General features: G+C 48.0%; 1 protein-coding gene across 1 annotated transcript in view; it reads right to left on the bottom strand.

Annotated features, from left to right (window-relative positions):
* Positions 1-11,459, bottom strand: part of IFT43 (intraflagellar transport 43) — an 80,464-nt gene extending 69,005 nt beyond the window's left edge. The window contains exons 1-2 of the mRNA XM_080808856.1: positions 11,392-11,459; positions 8,148-8,240 (exon numbers count right to left, since the gene is read on the bottom strand). Of these exons, the coding sequence (XP_080664982.1) occupies positions 8,148-8,240; positions 11,392-11,445 (147 nt within the window). The 5' untranslated portion in view covers positions 11,446-11,459. The remainder of the gene's footprint in view (positions 1-8,147; positions 8,241-11,391) is intronic.
* Between the last annotated feature and the right edge of the window lie 3,609 nt (positions 11,460-15,068).

The raw sequence follows: 15,068 nt of genomic DNA on the forward strand, positions 1-15,068 counted from the left end.
TTCTCCTCTGCCCCTTCCCTGGGCTCACATCTACTCATCCTGAAAGTCTCAGCTCAAGCATGAGTTTTTCCCTAGACAACCTTTCTGGATGTCCCCCAGAATGGGGCGTGATGTAGGTATTCCTGTATTTTTCTGTGTTCACCCCTACCTGGCACTCACTTCTCTGAGGCCCCCAGATCAAAGTTCTGGGAAGACAGGGAGCAGGTCTGGTTTATCACTATACTGCCACCTGCAAGCACAATGCCTGGCATGTAGAAAATTCTCAATCCAGGGGCACCTGGGTGGCTCAGTGGGTTAAGCTTCTGCCTTCGGCTCAGGTCATGATCCCAGGGTCCTGGGATCAAGCCCCACATCGGGCTCTCTGCTCAGCGGGGAGCCTGCTTCCCCCCCCCCCTCTGCCTGCCTCTCTGCCTACTTGTGATCTGTCAAAAAAAAAAAAAAAGATTAAAAAAAAAGAAAATTCTCAATCCAGTTTCACAAGTGGATGAATGAATAAATTAATAGATATTACCTTCTACTCCAAGGTCACTGAAGTTACGACGGTCACTCTTGCCCTCCTCATTTTCTACCTATATTTCCCCAGAATGACAGAATGATATAAGTCAGCAATTAAAGATTATTCTTTGGAAAGACTCCCAACCTCTAGACAGAGGGCTGGGTTTTGAAAAGAAGATGGAAAGAGACTAGCAGATGACTGGTCTGTTGTATGGGCAGAAAGGTCTAGAGGAGGGAAATAAAATGGCTCTCAAGTGGCACAAAGAATTCTCACCAAAAGAATTCTCCTCATCCAAATGTTTCTGGTCCTAGGGGTCAGTTAGTTCTAAGAAATATGAGTATCCCTGTATCTTGAGCCAAACTGCAATCAAACCTAAATGGGTGATACTTTCTAATTCTTCTGTGACACACAGGACAGTAACAGTATGTACCAGGCACTATCGGAAGAGCGTTACACATTCTTGTTTAATTTTCCAACGACTGATGGATAATGGATAGTGGATAGCTAATGGATAGCTTCTACTGTTATCTCCATGGGATCTGTGGAGACGAGGAACCAGGGTTTGGGTGGGTAAAGAACGCGCCCAGGGCAAACACCCTGTAACTGGCAGAGCGGGGATTAAAGACAGAACGATAACGCGGGGATTAAAGACAGAACGATAACGAGGTCTGCTTCTCACATTGTGTAGATCACGAGAACAACAGCTAATGTGAGGCCCTGGGCTAAACTCTTCACACATATTTCTCACCTAACCCTGCCCACAGGGGCCAAAGAGAACCTTCAGGTGCTGTTCAAGCACCACCTCTCCACCTGGGACTCGCGGAAGCCAACAAGAGTGACTCCCCCTGCCCTTACAGGGAGCAAACCGAGGCACAAAGTGTTCCCGTGCGTCGGGCTGGGACAATGAAAGAGTTTGAGCCAGGGCTGGAAGAAAACCTAAAGATGCTGTTTCTAAGGACAGGCTCTGCCCTCAGTTGACATTCCCTCCCCCACAGTGGCGGCCCTAGGGATGGGGAGCGATGTACGTCGCCCACCCTGAGAGAGAGAGTTCAAAACCGAAGCATGCGAAGCACGACATAAATATGAAGTGTGGAAAACGCATTCCTCACAAAATAGTCCTTCATCAAATTCCCTGCATCCCTCCTCGACGACGTTATCGGGAGCATCCTTCAACCCAGCCCATTGGAGAGCGCCTACGAAAAAGGCTGAAAAATGTAACCAATCAGGAAAGTTATTTTTGTGAGAAAGAAGAAAAATGTCACCAAAAAGGGTCAGCAGATAACCCTATTGGGCTGAAAATAGCTGCCCGGTTGGCAGAGCAGTCAGGGAACAGGCAGAGGGCGAGAGACGTCATGCAAAGTGCCGAGGGAGCTCCAGCTGCATGAAGCTGCTGAGGGATGAGGAAATTGGCCTAATTTGGGAACATGAGCCCAACAGCATTGCTCAGATTCCTGCGAGAGAATCTGGCTAACTTTCAGTTCTGTGTCCTAGGAGGAACACTGAAGGGATGGGGGGTGGAGAGAAAGGGAACAGCTGTGACTCAAGCATTTCTCCAGACAAGTGGACGGATAAGGGTCATCAAGTGAGAACTTACTCGCGGTTCAGAAGGATTCCAAGGGAGTAACCCAAAAGCTTCTCTTCCCTCTCCAAAAGCCTTTCTCTGCCGGGAGGGCTGTGCACCTACCTATCTAGCAGGAATCACAGAGACCAGACTAGAGTCAGAGACGAGCTGGATGACTCTGGACCAGTCGACCAACCTCTCGAAGTCTCAGTGTCTTCATGGCTAAAATGGGGTAAGAGTAGCCACCGCTTCAAGAGCCACCACGAGGCTTAACAAGGACCCCACATGCAGTTCACCGAGAGACGGCAAATGTTCCAACGTCAGCCGAAATTATTATTAAAGGGAGAGTCTGCAAACTAAAAGTTAAGCCACAAGGAGGTCTAGACCCAAGTGAGAAGTGCTCATCCAAAAGAATGGCCAGACCTAGACAGGTTTTGCCTGAGATCACTTTTCACCAATCCCATGATACGGTAGTGTAACTTTATGGTAGAAGATGTCCTGGTCTTGAGGGAGGTGTGTTAAGGGCAGAATCATCTGTATCGACAGAAGGTGAAAGCTCGGGCAGAGAAATTCTCAGAGCTGCCCTGACCAGAGAAAGGTACATACTACAGACATGTAGACATGTGTCACGGGACAATCTCTGTAACCATAATACCAACCTCAACTGTCATGCAACTATGCAGCTAGTAATCCAAGCCTGAGTTGTGACAGGTGACCCCCAAAGCCCCCAAGACAGAAGAGTGCAGTCATAAACTTTCTCGATGCCTGCTGATGCATGAGAGACTCGTGTGAGCCGGAGACTGTGTTAAGCACTTTATCTGTATTACTTAATTTCTTTACGACATCCCTAAAGAAGTAGGTATGACTCTAACCAACTCTGAGTGAAACTACACGAAGAGCTCATTTTTAAGGTTACTCAGTACAATCAAATGGTTGGAGTTCTTTCAAAGTATTCAAAACTTACTGAAGGACCAGGCAAAGAAAGAGACCTTCCCTCTCCTCTAGAGAGGGAGGAAGCATTTCAACACCTGAACCGGGCCACAGGTAGAGGCAAAGAGCCCCGGGAGGCAACAGAGAAAATGGGCAGAAGGAAAAGATCCAGAAGAGTTGACAAAGGCAACTCAATCAGGTATCCTGGAATTTCAGGGCATATAATGTTTCACTGATTTCTCCATTACTTTAAATTAGAACTCTGGAGAGGAATGTGGATTTTTTGTTGTTGTTACTAAAAATAATTCTTTCCTGTCATACCCAAATCTATGGAAAAAAAAAATCTGTGTACGAATTCTGTTTTTAAAAAAAATTATGACACGTCGGTTGGAAACTACCTACTCAGCAGCCAGTCTCCCCCACCCCAAACCACCATGTTATGGTTGTGGCAACAGGCCTCACTGAAAGGTCCCTTGAAATTCAAGGCTGTTTGAAGAGCCAGTTCTGAAATATAACTAGAAGTCTCCTTGGTGAGGTCTCTGGCTACCATTTTCCTCATAAGAAACAAACTTAGTGGACAAACACCTTGAACTCTTCAACGCTTGCCCCTCTCCCTGCCTAGAACGCAGGTCTGACCCCTGGGGAACAACCAGCCATCTTACAACTATGGGAGCAAGTCACAAGCCCCAGATGGCAGAGGTGGAAGCCAGAAGGGGCCAGGGTAATGCACGATGTTGTTCAGTGACTGCACCTGCCCTACGCTGCCCTCCACTGGATTTCCTGCTGTTAGAAAAATCATGCCTGGGGCACCTGGGCAGCACGGTCGGTGAAGTATCCGACTCTTGGTTTTGGCTCAGATTATGATCTCAGCGTCCTGGGATCAAGGCTGGCATCAGGCCCCACGCTCAGCACCAAGTCTGCTTGGGATTCTCTCTCTCCTCCTCCCTCTGTCCCTCCCCCTGCTCACTCACTCTCTGTCTTTCTCTCTGAAATAAATAAATCTTTTTTTAAAAAATCATGTCTGCTTGATTCAAAAACTGGGATCAAGTGTCTGATGCATGTAGCCAAATTACTGATACTAATAGATACACGAGAATGCCTGAAAATAGATCCATCCTCTAAGACAAGGAGTTTTCAACTTAAATGGAAATAGAAGAAGGCAGTTCAAATGTGAGTAAATCTGACAGGTGTATGAAAGGAAGGCGTGGCAAACTGCATAAGGTAGGCCACACATCAGCTCGGGCCAGCTCCTGCCAGCTGCCGCCCCCGGAAGGTGGAGGGGGTGATGCCACCCAGCATTTCCACTGTGCCAGAAGTTCTGATTCTGAAGAGAAGCCCAGAATTGGGATTTTCACGTCAAGTTTCCTAATGTATAAATAACAACCGAATTTAAAAAGTTTTAACTTTGTACGGATCAAACAAGACATCACTAGAGGCAACATTCAACCTCAAGGCTACCAGTTTTCAACCTTAGCAGAGAGGGTTAAGGCAAAATAAAAAGAACCCAAGTTCTACAGAAATAATAACAATTAGCAACATACCGGGTGCTTCGTGCCAGACTGTGTGAAGGGCTTTACGTCGATTATCTCATTTTTTCTTTTTAGTCGCCCTGTGGAGGATGTGATATCATTACTCCTGCCTTACCCATGAGGAAACTGAGGCTGAGTGAGGTGAGGCTGTGCTGTGCTCCTGGGATGCCGGGGTGACGCCGTCAGTTAAGCGTCTGGCTCTTGGTTTTGGCTCTGGTCATGATCTCGGGGTCATGAGATCGACCAAGGTGGGCTCTACACTCAGCAGGGAGTCTGCTTGAGATTCTCTCTCTCTCTCTTCGCCCCTACCCTGCTCCCACTCACTCTCATGAGCGCTCTCTCTCTCTCTCTCTCTCTCAAATAAATAAAATCTTGAAACAACAAAAGAAGGGTGGGATGAAAGAGTTAAATAACTTGCTGAGTAGGGTTCACATGCGGCAGAGCCAGGATTTCAACCCAGGCCTGTATGACCCCGAGCCCTGTGTCCTTACCCACTCTTCATGAGGAATGGCCCCTGCACTGAGGAAGCACAAACACTGCTTTGGATCACTACCAGTCTCCTGTAGGGATAAAGGAGTAGAGCTCTCGAGGAGACTTCCCAGTCAGTTTGACAGGAGACCCAGGCTCCTGTCCTCCTACGTGGCTGCCCTACAATAAAAATGGCAAAGCCCTGTCCAATCCTCGTCTACTCATGAGTTTCCTGAAGGAACACAAGGCGTGTAGTGCTGTCAAATGCATCTCTCTCTTAATCCCCACAGCAACCTGGTGGCATTGTTACCGCCACTTGACAGACAGTGAAATGGAGGATTAGAGAGATCAGTGGACTTGTCCAAGATCCAGGCAATTAGCAGAGCTGGTCTCCAGCCCCGGTTTGCTGGTGTCAGGCCCTGTGTTCTCTCTGTTCTAGCAGACTGCCTCTCTGCCTCCTCCACCAGAGCGCCCAGCTCCGCCACCTCGCCTCAAAACAAACATTCCTACCTAACTCTACAGTCACTCCAGGATGTCGGACGGCCCCCAGGTGCCATGTTTACGTTTGCAGGGATAGCTTCCTCCTAGAATCTAGTCAGCAAGGGTACAAAAATAAACACGTCAGGTCATACACTCAGAACTGGAATGTAAATGGGCACACACCAAAGTCCTGGGATCTAATTTTAGAAAGAAACAGCCGAAAAGTCCCACACAGCACACGGAGCATCTGGCCCCGGGGGAGGCTGCCCACACTGCTTTAAACCTCAGTCAGCCCAGGGAGAGAAGGAATTCTGGAATTCTGACCGGCCTGTCACTGCTGGAGGCACCAGATGGGCGAAGAACAGAATGACTTTTCATCATGTTCTCTCAGAAAAAAGCTAAGGCCCAGAGGTGAATGTCCCTGGGGAAATAATTAGGTCTTCCAGAAAGACTGAAACTCTGTCTGAGCCTTTGAAGTTAGCCGCTCACAGTCCTGACTCTCACCTGAGATCCAAGGGGAAGGCGATGGGTAGGTGAACAATGCCTACTGACCCCAGCCTGGAAGCTGATTTGGTGTGGGGGGTTACACAGAGCCTCAAGGCCAGCAGGTCATTCCAGGATATCCTGGCCTACCACAGACCCATCACCTAACCACCAACAGGTGGCTGAAACCTCCTTCACAATTAAGTAGACATGTGATCGGTCTTTCCAGCTGCCAGTGATCACAGGAGTGAAAGTTCCAATATGGCAGGAGATTTTCTCTTTTGTTCACTAAAATATGCCAACCCTCTGCAATGGTGCCTGGCACACAATAAACTTCAGTAACTATTTAATGAAGAAATAGCAGAAAAGGATTTGCTATTGGGAAGATGTCCCTGGACCCACAGTCTAAAGTGGCCAGAGGCCAAGAGGAGACTCCATTAACCCAGTCATCCGCTTGGCCATTCTCTCCTGGTAGACATATGCTACCGCAGGTCAAGCTCCCTCAGATCCAGGGATGGGTATGATATGTGCTCTTCCGCTATCTCCCCACACTGTCCCACCGCCCCCCTTACTGGGGCCTCTGGTGCACCATGTACCCACCTGCCATCCTGCACCACTCTTCCTCAGCCTGTGACGGCCCCTCGTCTTACACGGTGCACCCCACCACCCACCCCCCTCAGCCCTGGTCCTGTCAACCTCACACCTGAGCTGGGCGCTGTGAGTGACAGACGGCCTTCCAAAAGCTCACTTCTCATGAGGGGGCCAGTCATGGAAACGACTAGAATACAATGTAAGCAGCACTATAATGCAGGTGCTCTGGGCTAAAATCACCAACCGACCACCCACGGGCCTAATCCAGTCCACGTGACGATTTAATCGTTATAATTAGTTGCTCACCTATAAAAATGTGTTGCTGTCTCACAAAATTTTAGACTGCCAGCATCTCTCAGAAAATCAGAGGATCCTGGCAATACTGGGCCTGTGTTCCCCACAGTGTCCATCAGCTTTAGCTAGGCAGTGGTTTCCTCTTTACGGGGGACAGGTGGCCTCTGATTCGCACAGTCCATCTCCCACCGGCACCCTATGGTGTCCAGGCAGTGAGGCCACAGGCCAGCCACCAGTTAGAATGACTGTTTCCTTAGAATAATGATGCTCTGTACCCACATCTCTACAATAAGTGAGAAAATAAAAGCTACATCGAAAGGGCCATGTGGACTACTCACAGAAGTGCTAGAGAACTTGCTCCCCATGAAAGTGAAGACTATTCCTACATCTGTGATACCTTAAGTAAGTGTACCTGTGTCTTGTCCCCAGCATGCTTTGCTGGGGCGCCTGCCTAGCTCATTAGGCTTCTCAGTGAAGTCCCCTCATCGATTTTAAACCTCCTATGGCCAATGAACTCAAGAACTGAGAAGCCAGGTTTCCTGCTGTGTGGGAACTCACTGCACAGTGGGGCAGACAAACACCTAAAAAGAAAATGAGCATACTGTTTGAGAACATGCAGATGTCCTACAATAGGTACTACGGGCACCAAGAAGGAGCCCTACGCTGGCCTGCGGAAGTTAGGAAGAGCTGACGGAGAGATTATCCCAAAACTGGTTCTTGAAAAGAGCACCGTTTATTCAAACGGACAGAGGAAGATACAAAGGGGATCTGAGTAAACTGCCAAAAATAGTGCCCTGGCATTAAATGTGTTCCTCATCAGGATTACCCACGCTCCGTGGAGCAGCTGGATAAAATCCCACAATTCCAGGCCACTCAGAAAAAAGTTTCCAGGGAAGTAAGGCCAGCACTAATCCCCTTCCTGCCTGAAAACTGTAGCAAGTGCAGGTCACCACTGAGAGCAAAAGTCCAGTTGTGTAATCCAACCTTACGTCACCAGCATGCCTCACTGGCACTGATTCGGCAGAAATAAAAACCTGGATTTCCACTGGATTTTGAAACTTCCCGGTCCCTGGCTTCAGCGAACTTAAGAAGGTTCTTCACTGAGAATATAGAGCAATGCACGAAAACTACTCTGGCTTCAAAGAAAAAAACGTTCCTCTTTCATTTCTTGCTACCAGGATGAATGCCAAGGAAGGGAATTCCTAAATCAAGATAGGAGGAAGGGCTGGCATTACAGAGGAGTGATATCAAATCCCAAATCCTTGCTCATTAAGTAATTACTAACTCTTAGAAAGCATTTTTTTTTAACACCTACCTCTCCAGTCAGAATTGAAGAGGAGTTCTTGCTACTGAGATGATTCTCGACTTGAGCTGCCTCCTGTTGAGCTCGGCGACCCATCTTGGGCCCCTGTAAGGAGAGATGAGGAGCGCTGCTGACCCAAACATCTTTGAGCCACTATGAGAACGAGAATTCTGGGCAGGTTAGCAAGGACAGGATTTGGGGGGGGGGGGGGCAGGGATGGGATTTGAGCAACTTGAACATATTTTTCAAAAATGCTCCATACCCTTAAAATAACACCTGATGCCACTTCTATTTGACAGGAAAATATGAAATTCCCGGATTAATGACCAGGGCTTTCTCTTTTAACTGCCATAGATCTCTCCTACCCAAAGAAATGCACACAGACATTCCTCTAGAATGAACAGAGACTTCATGCCAAAGTTCAGGGAAGAAGGTGGCAAAGGCTCTCATGTTCCAACGCAGGATTCTAGAAAGGCCTCATTTCAAAGCTGCAGCCTGGCATGAAATTGTTATCAAAAAGGCTTTTGGGGGGGGAGTATCCCTAAATTCCATGGCAACTAGCACCAGAGAAATACAGTTTGCATTTGCTCTGACGTATACACTAATTGGATCTGCGCTTCTAGAGAGCAAAAAAAATCTCTTACGAGAATTTTGAGACATCAAAATTCTCTTCAGAATTCAGAAGATCTTCAGATCTTCTGAAATCAGAACCCTTTAAATTGTGAGTCATCAAATGAACCATCCGAAGGTGTTCCCCAAAGCCTTCCTGGGGTGGAGGCTGTGTGTCTCAAATGCTTCCCAGCACAGAAACAAAACTTTATTTAGGCAGACTAGTGGATGTTGAAATATTTATATTTTCAGTTGTTGGCTTTTCTAAAACCAGCATTAATATAAACACTCATTGATAAAATCTCATTTGATGTGGCTTCACTGGATTCTCACAGGAGCAGGGACTAGGACTGATGCCATTTCACAAGTGTGGAAAGTGAGGCCCGGCAAGGCAAGGAAATGGCAGAAGTAAATCGAAAAGCAAAATCTTCTTCTGTCTTCAGCTTCTCAGTTCTTCCCACTATCCCATGCTGGAGTTTCAGTTTTCAGACGTTCTATGAACTGTCTGCACCAATACATTGAGAGGGGTTACGTGGGAGTTGCATAAAAACCCCTATGACCTGTGTACATTTCAAATTCTAGCCAGTAATTTAGGTTTCGGGGATGATGGAAACAATCTTTCTGATCAGCAGCTCATTTTCTTCCCGAGGCAGATAATTCCACCCCTCTGCCTATCTCTCCCCTTTCCCACTTGACCTAGCACTTGGTTTCTGAACATGGTGTACTATGTGCAGTGGTTGTGCTAAAACAAAAATTCAACGATCTTGTCTCTAAATGCTGTTTCCGGGTGGTTTCTCTAATAACTGTTAAGTATTTTAAGGTTTTAAGCTTTTTTGAAGGCCCTATATAAATCCACAGGAATGACTGGTAGAAAAACTACTTTACTGTATTTAGATGTACATGTATTTTAAATGTATAGTCTGTTTATTGTCCATTTTCCCCCGCTGGATTGTAAGCCCCCTGAGGACAAGGACTTTGCTTGTTGTTGCTGTTGTTTTTTTAAGATTTTATTTTTTTAAGTAATCTCTACACCCAGTGCGGGCCCTGAGATCAAGAGTCGCATGCTCCACTATGCTCTGAGCCAGCCAGACGTCCCTGTGTTGTTCGTTTTTCCGTTTTTCTTTTCCCACTGCTACATCTCCAGCACTTAACACAATGCCTGATACACAATGCCTGATACACAATAAATATTTGTTGAAAGAATGAATGCATAACTACGTTTACATTCCCAGGGACTAAACAAGTTCACGTCTCAGAAAGACCTGGTGACCTAATATTCTCTTTGGTCAGTCAAGGGACCTGCTTTATCCTAGAACAGCTGTTCTTGTCCCCTGAGAGGTGCTCCTCTCCAGTACCTTGGAGGACATCTGATGCTATCAGGGCCCTTCCGGGAACGCCTGGGTGGCTCAATGGGTTAAGCCTCTGCCTTCAGCTCAGGTCATGATCTCAGGGTCCTGGGATCAAGTCCTGCATCAGGCTCTCTGCTCAGCAGGAAGCCTGCTTCCCCCCTCTTCTCTCTCTCTGCCTGCTTCTCTGCCTACTTGTGATCTCTCTCTGTCCATGAATAAATAAAAATCTTAAAAAAAAAAAAACACTTAGAGATTCCAGAGCAGAAACTGAAAACCTGCTGTGTGCCCCAATCTTCTAGTGACTGTGGTCCTGACTAATTTTAAAGGTAAAAGGGTTTGATGGGACTGTGATGGAGTTACAACACTGAACTTGGGTCTTGAATCTAGATCGATGATTTACAGACTACATACAAAACCGGGTAAATCACAGCCTCAGAAGCCACAGCAGCTAACTTCTTCTAATAACTTAGCACATAACAGGCACTGCATTAAATGCTTCCCAGGCGTTATTCCGTTTCATTTTCATTGCAGCACTTTATTTTGAAGTATCAACATCTCCCTTCTAGAGATAAGGAAACCAAGATTGGGGGGGCGTGTGTTTGTTTTTAATTTTTTAGATTTGGGTATAGTTGCCACACAATGCTAACTTTTTTTTTTTTTTTTTTAACCCAGTAAGCAGCTTCGTACTCCATCCGACCTCTGGGCCCCCAGCACCTAGCCACTCCTCCACGTTATAAATCCTAAACCATAAAAATAAGGTAGTACCCACGTCTCCTTGGGAACTCAAGGGGCAAGAAAAGTCCCTTCCAGTCAGTGTCAGCCTACTAGCCTGCCCTCCATGCATAAAACACTGAGGTTTTTACATGAAATTACAGCATGAGAAGTCTCAAGGAAAAACCCTAGCATGGGTGCAAGTGCGACTCTGGCCCAGACGCCTCCAGTAACCATCAGATATGCCCGCCCTAGGGGAGTTAGCACTCATGGCTCCAGAAAGCGGAGACTGGCTGGGAAATTTCCCACTGGTCCCAGAGGCCGGCAGGGGCAGGATCTGTTTTTTTGCTTTCAGAGAATTTTAAAGAAAGCAAACCCCAGGCCGGTAGCGGCGGAGCCCACCGCTGCCCCGGGGGCGGGGCGGCTGAGGCAGCCTCTTCACCGGCCTCACCCCCGCGCGGCTCCGCGTCCGCCCGCTCCGGCCACTTGGGACAGGCCAGGCCGAGGCGCCTCCGGGAAGCCAGGCCGGCTAGGTCGCCCCTCACCACCCGCCAAATCTAGCCCCAAGCCCCCAAGTCGGTCCTCACGGAGGTGGCCAAGCCGCTGCGCCGCTCCTCGCCTAGGTCCAGCACATCCTCCATCTCCGCGGCCGCCTGAGGTCATTTCCTGGAAACCAAGCGGCGCAATCGCGTCCCTGACGACGGCTCCGCCCTTTCATCTCAATATTTAAAGGATCCGCCGCAGGATTCCTGGAGTCCCTGTGCCACCTCTGAATTTAAACCAAAACTTTCCTAAACTGCTTTGCCTGACTTCTGGAATAAACCCCCAGCTATTAAATCCCGCTAGGGCCGCTCCTATGGGAGCGAAAAAAATGTTAGTCTTTAGGAACTGTCTAGGTGTGTAGCTCTGTTTAAATATAGGTTATTAAGTACAAAGCCTACTACTAATAGTAGTGATTAAATTGATCCTTCCTATTTATATAGCCCCTTACTATGAACAAAGGACTTCCTCAGTTATTAGCTCACGGGAAGGGTATAATAACCTTATGTGAAAAGCAAGGTGCACCTATTATTTCCACAGAACAGATAAGAAAACAGGCTCACGGAAGGGGGGAGTGGTCAGGTGCAAAAAAAAATAGTTTCTCATGGAACATGCAACATACATAATCTCTGCCTTCAAGAAGTTGACAGAGAGGGTGAACCAAAATGTCAAATACCTAGGTAGGGATAACATTCAAAAGTCAAGTTATCCCTCCAACACCCCCACACAGTAAGCATCAGTGATATCTCTGTTCAAAAATTGAGGACCCTAAGGTACAAAGAGGTGGCTTGAGGGAAATCATCTGAGTGCCAAGCAGCAGAGCCTGATGCCTTTTTGATATCAGATCTTATTAGAGTATTTTTCTCCTGCACATATTCCAGCCATATTCCTAGGCCAGCAGAGGAAGATGTCCCTCGAATTCCCAGCTTAATGGGGCAACCGAGTGGAGTCTTTATTGACTCTCCATATAACAATCCTCAGTCAACACCACTGGCCAGGTCCCTGGTCCTGGTTATCTAGGCACCCCCCCCATCCCCCAGCCAGAAGATGGCCTCATGGTCCTGAAAGTGAGCAATATCCCCAGTATCGTGCTAGGGTAAGGCCTAGATGCCCACTGCTAAAAAGCCTTTCTTAAATACCCAATAAACTACTCAGTTCAACCAGTCACCCACACATGTTTACTGGGTAGGGCCGTGTGTTAGCATGTCTGGTGACAGCAACAGCACGGCTTGATGTCAGGAGAGTTGTGGGTTCATCCTAGCTCTGCTGATAACCGCCTGTGTGGCCAGGCAGAGCCCTCTCTGCACCTCAGTCTCCTCCCTTGTAATTGCTCTTGGAGATGACCCCCAAGATCTGATCCTTACTGAGAATACCCATTTGGATTTTAATCTGATGAAGCATTCATTGCCAAAATCCAAGACAGATGAAACGTAGGCTCCCATGAGTCCTTTGTTTTCTTCTTCCTTGGCACCAGATGAGGAAGAAGGGATTCATCTTTGGATTTTTCCATTTGGTGTGAGCTCATAGCTACACTACCACCACCTCACTGACAGTTTCCAAACCCTAACTCCCACTTCCTCCCTGACTTCCTAAAAGCAAAAGGTGCACTGCAAGGTGCTCAGTTTGAGCAGAAAGAAGCCCTAGGGCAGTGGCTTCCAGACCTCGCTGAGCACCTGACTCACTTGTGGGGTTTGTTAAAAATACATGTGCCAGGGCCCCATCCCTGGAGACTGACTGGGAGTCCCAATGGATAGAACTTGAATAATTTTCCTCCCATCTTGCAGGCGTTTACTTAAAGGCCCCAGTAAGGTCTTCTCTGTCATCCCATTTTAAGTTTCAACAGTTCCAACCCAGGCACTCCCTAATCTACCTTCCTGCTTTATTTTCCACTATGGCGCTTATCTTTTATCATCATACCTAATTATTTGGTATTATTTGGTATGATGTAAGATGTATATAATGTAAGATCCCTTCAGGGGAATCTTACATTATATTATATATATATGTTATATATATAATTTATAAGTTATATATTATATAATATATATTATATATAATATATATAATGTATATAATATATATTATATATAATATATATAATGTATATAATATATATGTATATTATATATATTATATACATAATTATATTATATAAACATCTTAATATATATACACACACACACACACATATATATATATATAATACTGTAAGATCCCTTCAGGGCAAGCGTTTTGTTAGTTTGTTTTCTTCAGGGCTACATCCACAGAGCTCAGAACAGTGCCTGGCATACAGAGAACGTAAAAATATTTCTCAAATGATGGCTGAATTTCAGAGGCAGTATTGCCTAGGAAAATGCATAGAGCCTGGCAATACATTTCCTGGGTCCAAATCTCAGTGTTGACACCTACTGCCTATATATTTTAGGTAAGTTACTTTTGAGCTTTCTACACCTAGATTTCCACATGTTATTCAAATGACAACAATGCTTACCCAAACTAGAGAGCCTGGGTTAAATATTGCTTCCACCACCCATAAGCAGGGTGGCCTTTAGAAAGAAAAAAAATCGCTCTGTGCCTCAGTTTCCTCAACTGTAAACTGATCAACCACTATTCTGGGCATTCAGTGACCATCCCAGAGGCCTGGGAGTCAGGAGCAGGAAGCAGACCTCACAGGAAGGGTCCAGGAAGGCTGGGTGAGGTGGGGTGGGGTGGCGGCGAGCAGCTCTGATTCCCAGAAAGAGATCAATTCAGAGGCAAGTCCTATGTTGCCGGAAAGCAACGTGCCTTGCCCTCTCCGAGCTTCTCGTGGGAAAAGACCTAGAAGCTTAGGCGGAGAAGAGAAACGAGAGCGAACGGAGAGAAAACTTCCCCTCACCCATCTGGGAAATGGGCTGGGGCCAACTGCTGACTTTGCGCTCGCTGGCGCAGCTCCCTGCGGAACCCTCGGCGGGGAGGGAGGCTGCGAACATCTGGAGGACATTTCTGCGAGAGCGGCTGCCGAGCGAGGCCCCGGGAAGAGAGAGGTGCACTTGTGCGTGCGTCGGGCCGAGAGCTAGGCCGTCCCCCCAGGCTCCGGCGTCGCTTCTCTCGCCCTCTGCCGCGGCCCCTCTTCTCCAACCCCCCGGCCCCACCCCCAGCCCTCCCCGGTGTCCCGGTCCCGGCCCGCCGCGCTCCTTCACTGGCGCGCTCGCCTCGCCAGAGGGCACCCTCGGTCTGCCGGAAAACGCCACCATTTTCAATGGCCCTGGAGCATCTCCAAGCTTCAGCCCGCCGCCCGACTCCAGGCTTGTCCGTGAAGAATCGGGGCCAGGATCACCGTGGAGCCGTGCCCACCTTCGACCCCGCTCCCCGGCCGGCCGTCGCTCCCCCCGCCGCCCGCCTCCATCCCCGAGGGTGGGCACGGCCGCCCCTGCGGCAGCCCCGCGCGCGCCCCTGCCCCGCGCCCCGTGCCCCTGCCCGGCGGGCCGCCGTGCCCGGGGTGGTGGTGGTGGGGGGCGGGCTGGGAGTGGGGGTGAAGGGGCTGGGGCCGGAGCGAGAGACTGGCCGAGTAGAGAGGACGGACTGACAGCTGGCGAGAGGGCGAAGGAGCTGGGGGAGAAGGAGGCAAGGGATTCGTCGGAGTAACTTTCCAGAAAAACAGTCAACGTGTAGCAGGAGTGACTCCAAGAGGGGAAAAAAAGTTCAGTTACCACGTCGAACGAGAGGGCTCGCAAAGTATTTTTCA

The sequence above is a fragment of the Martes martes genome (genome assembly GCF_963455335.1).
Source record: "Martes martes genome assembly, chromosome: 7".
Classification (NCBI taxonomy): Eukaryota; Metazoa; Chordata; class Mammalia; order Carnivora; family Mustelidae; genus Martes; species Martes martes.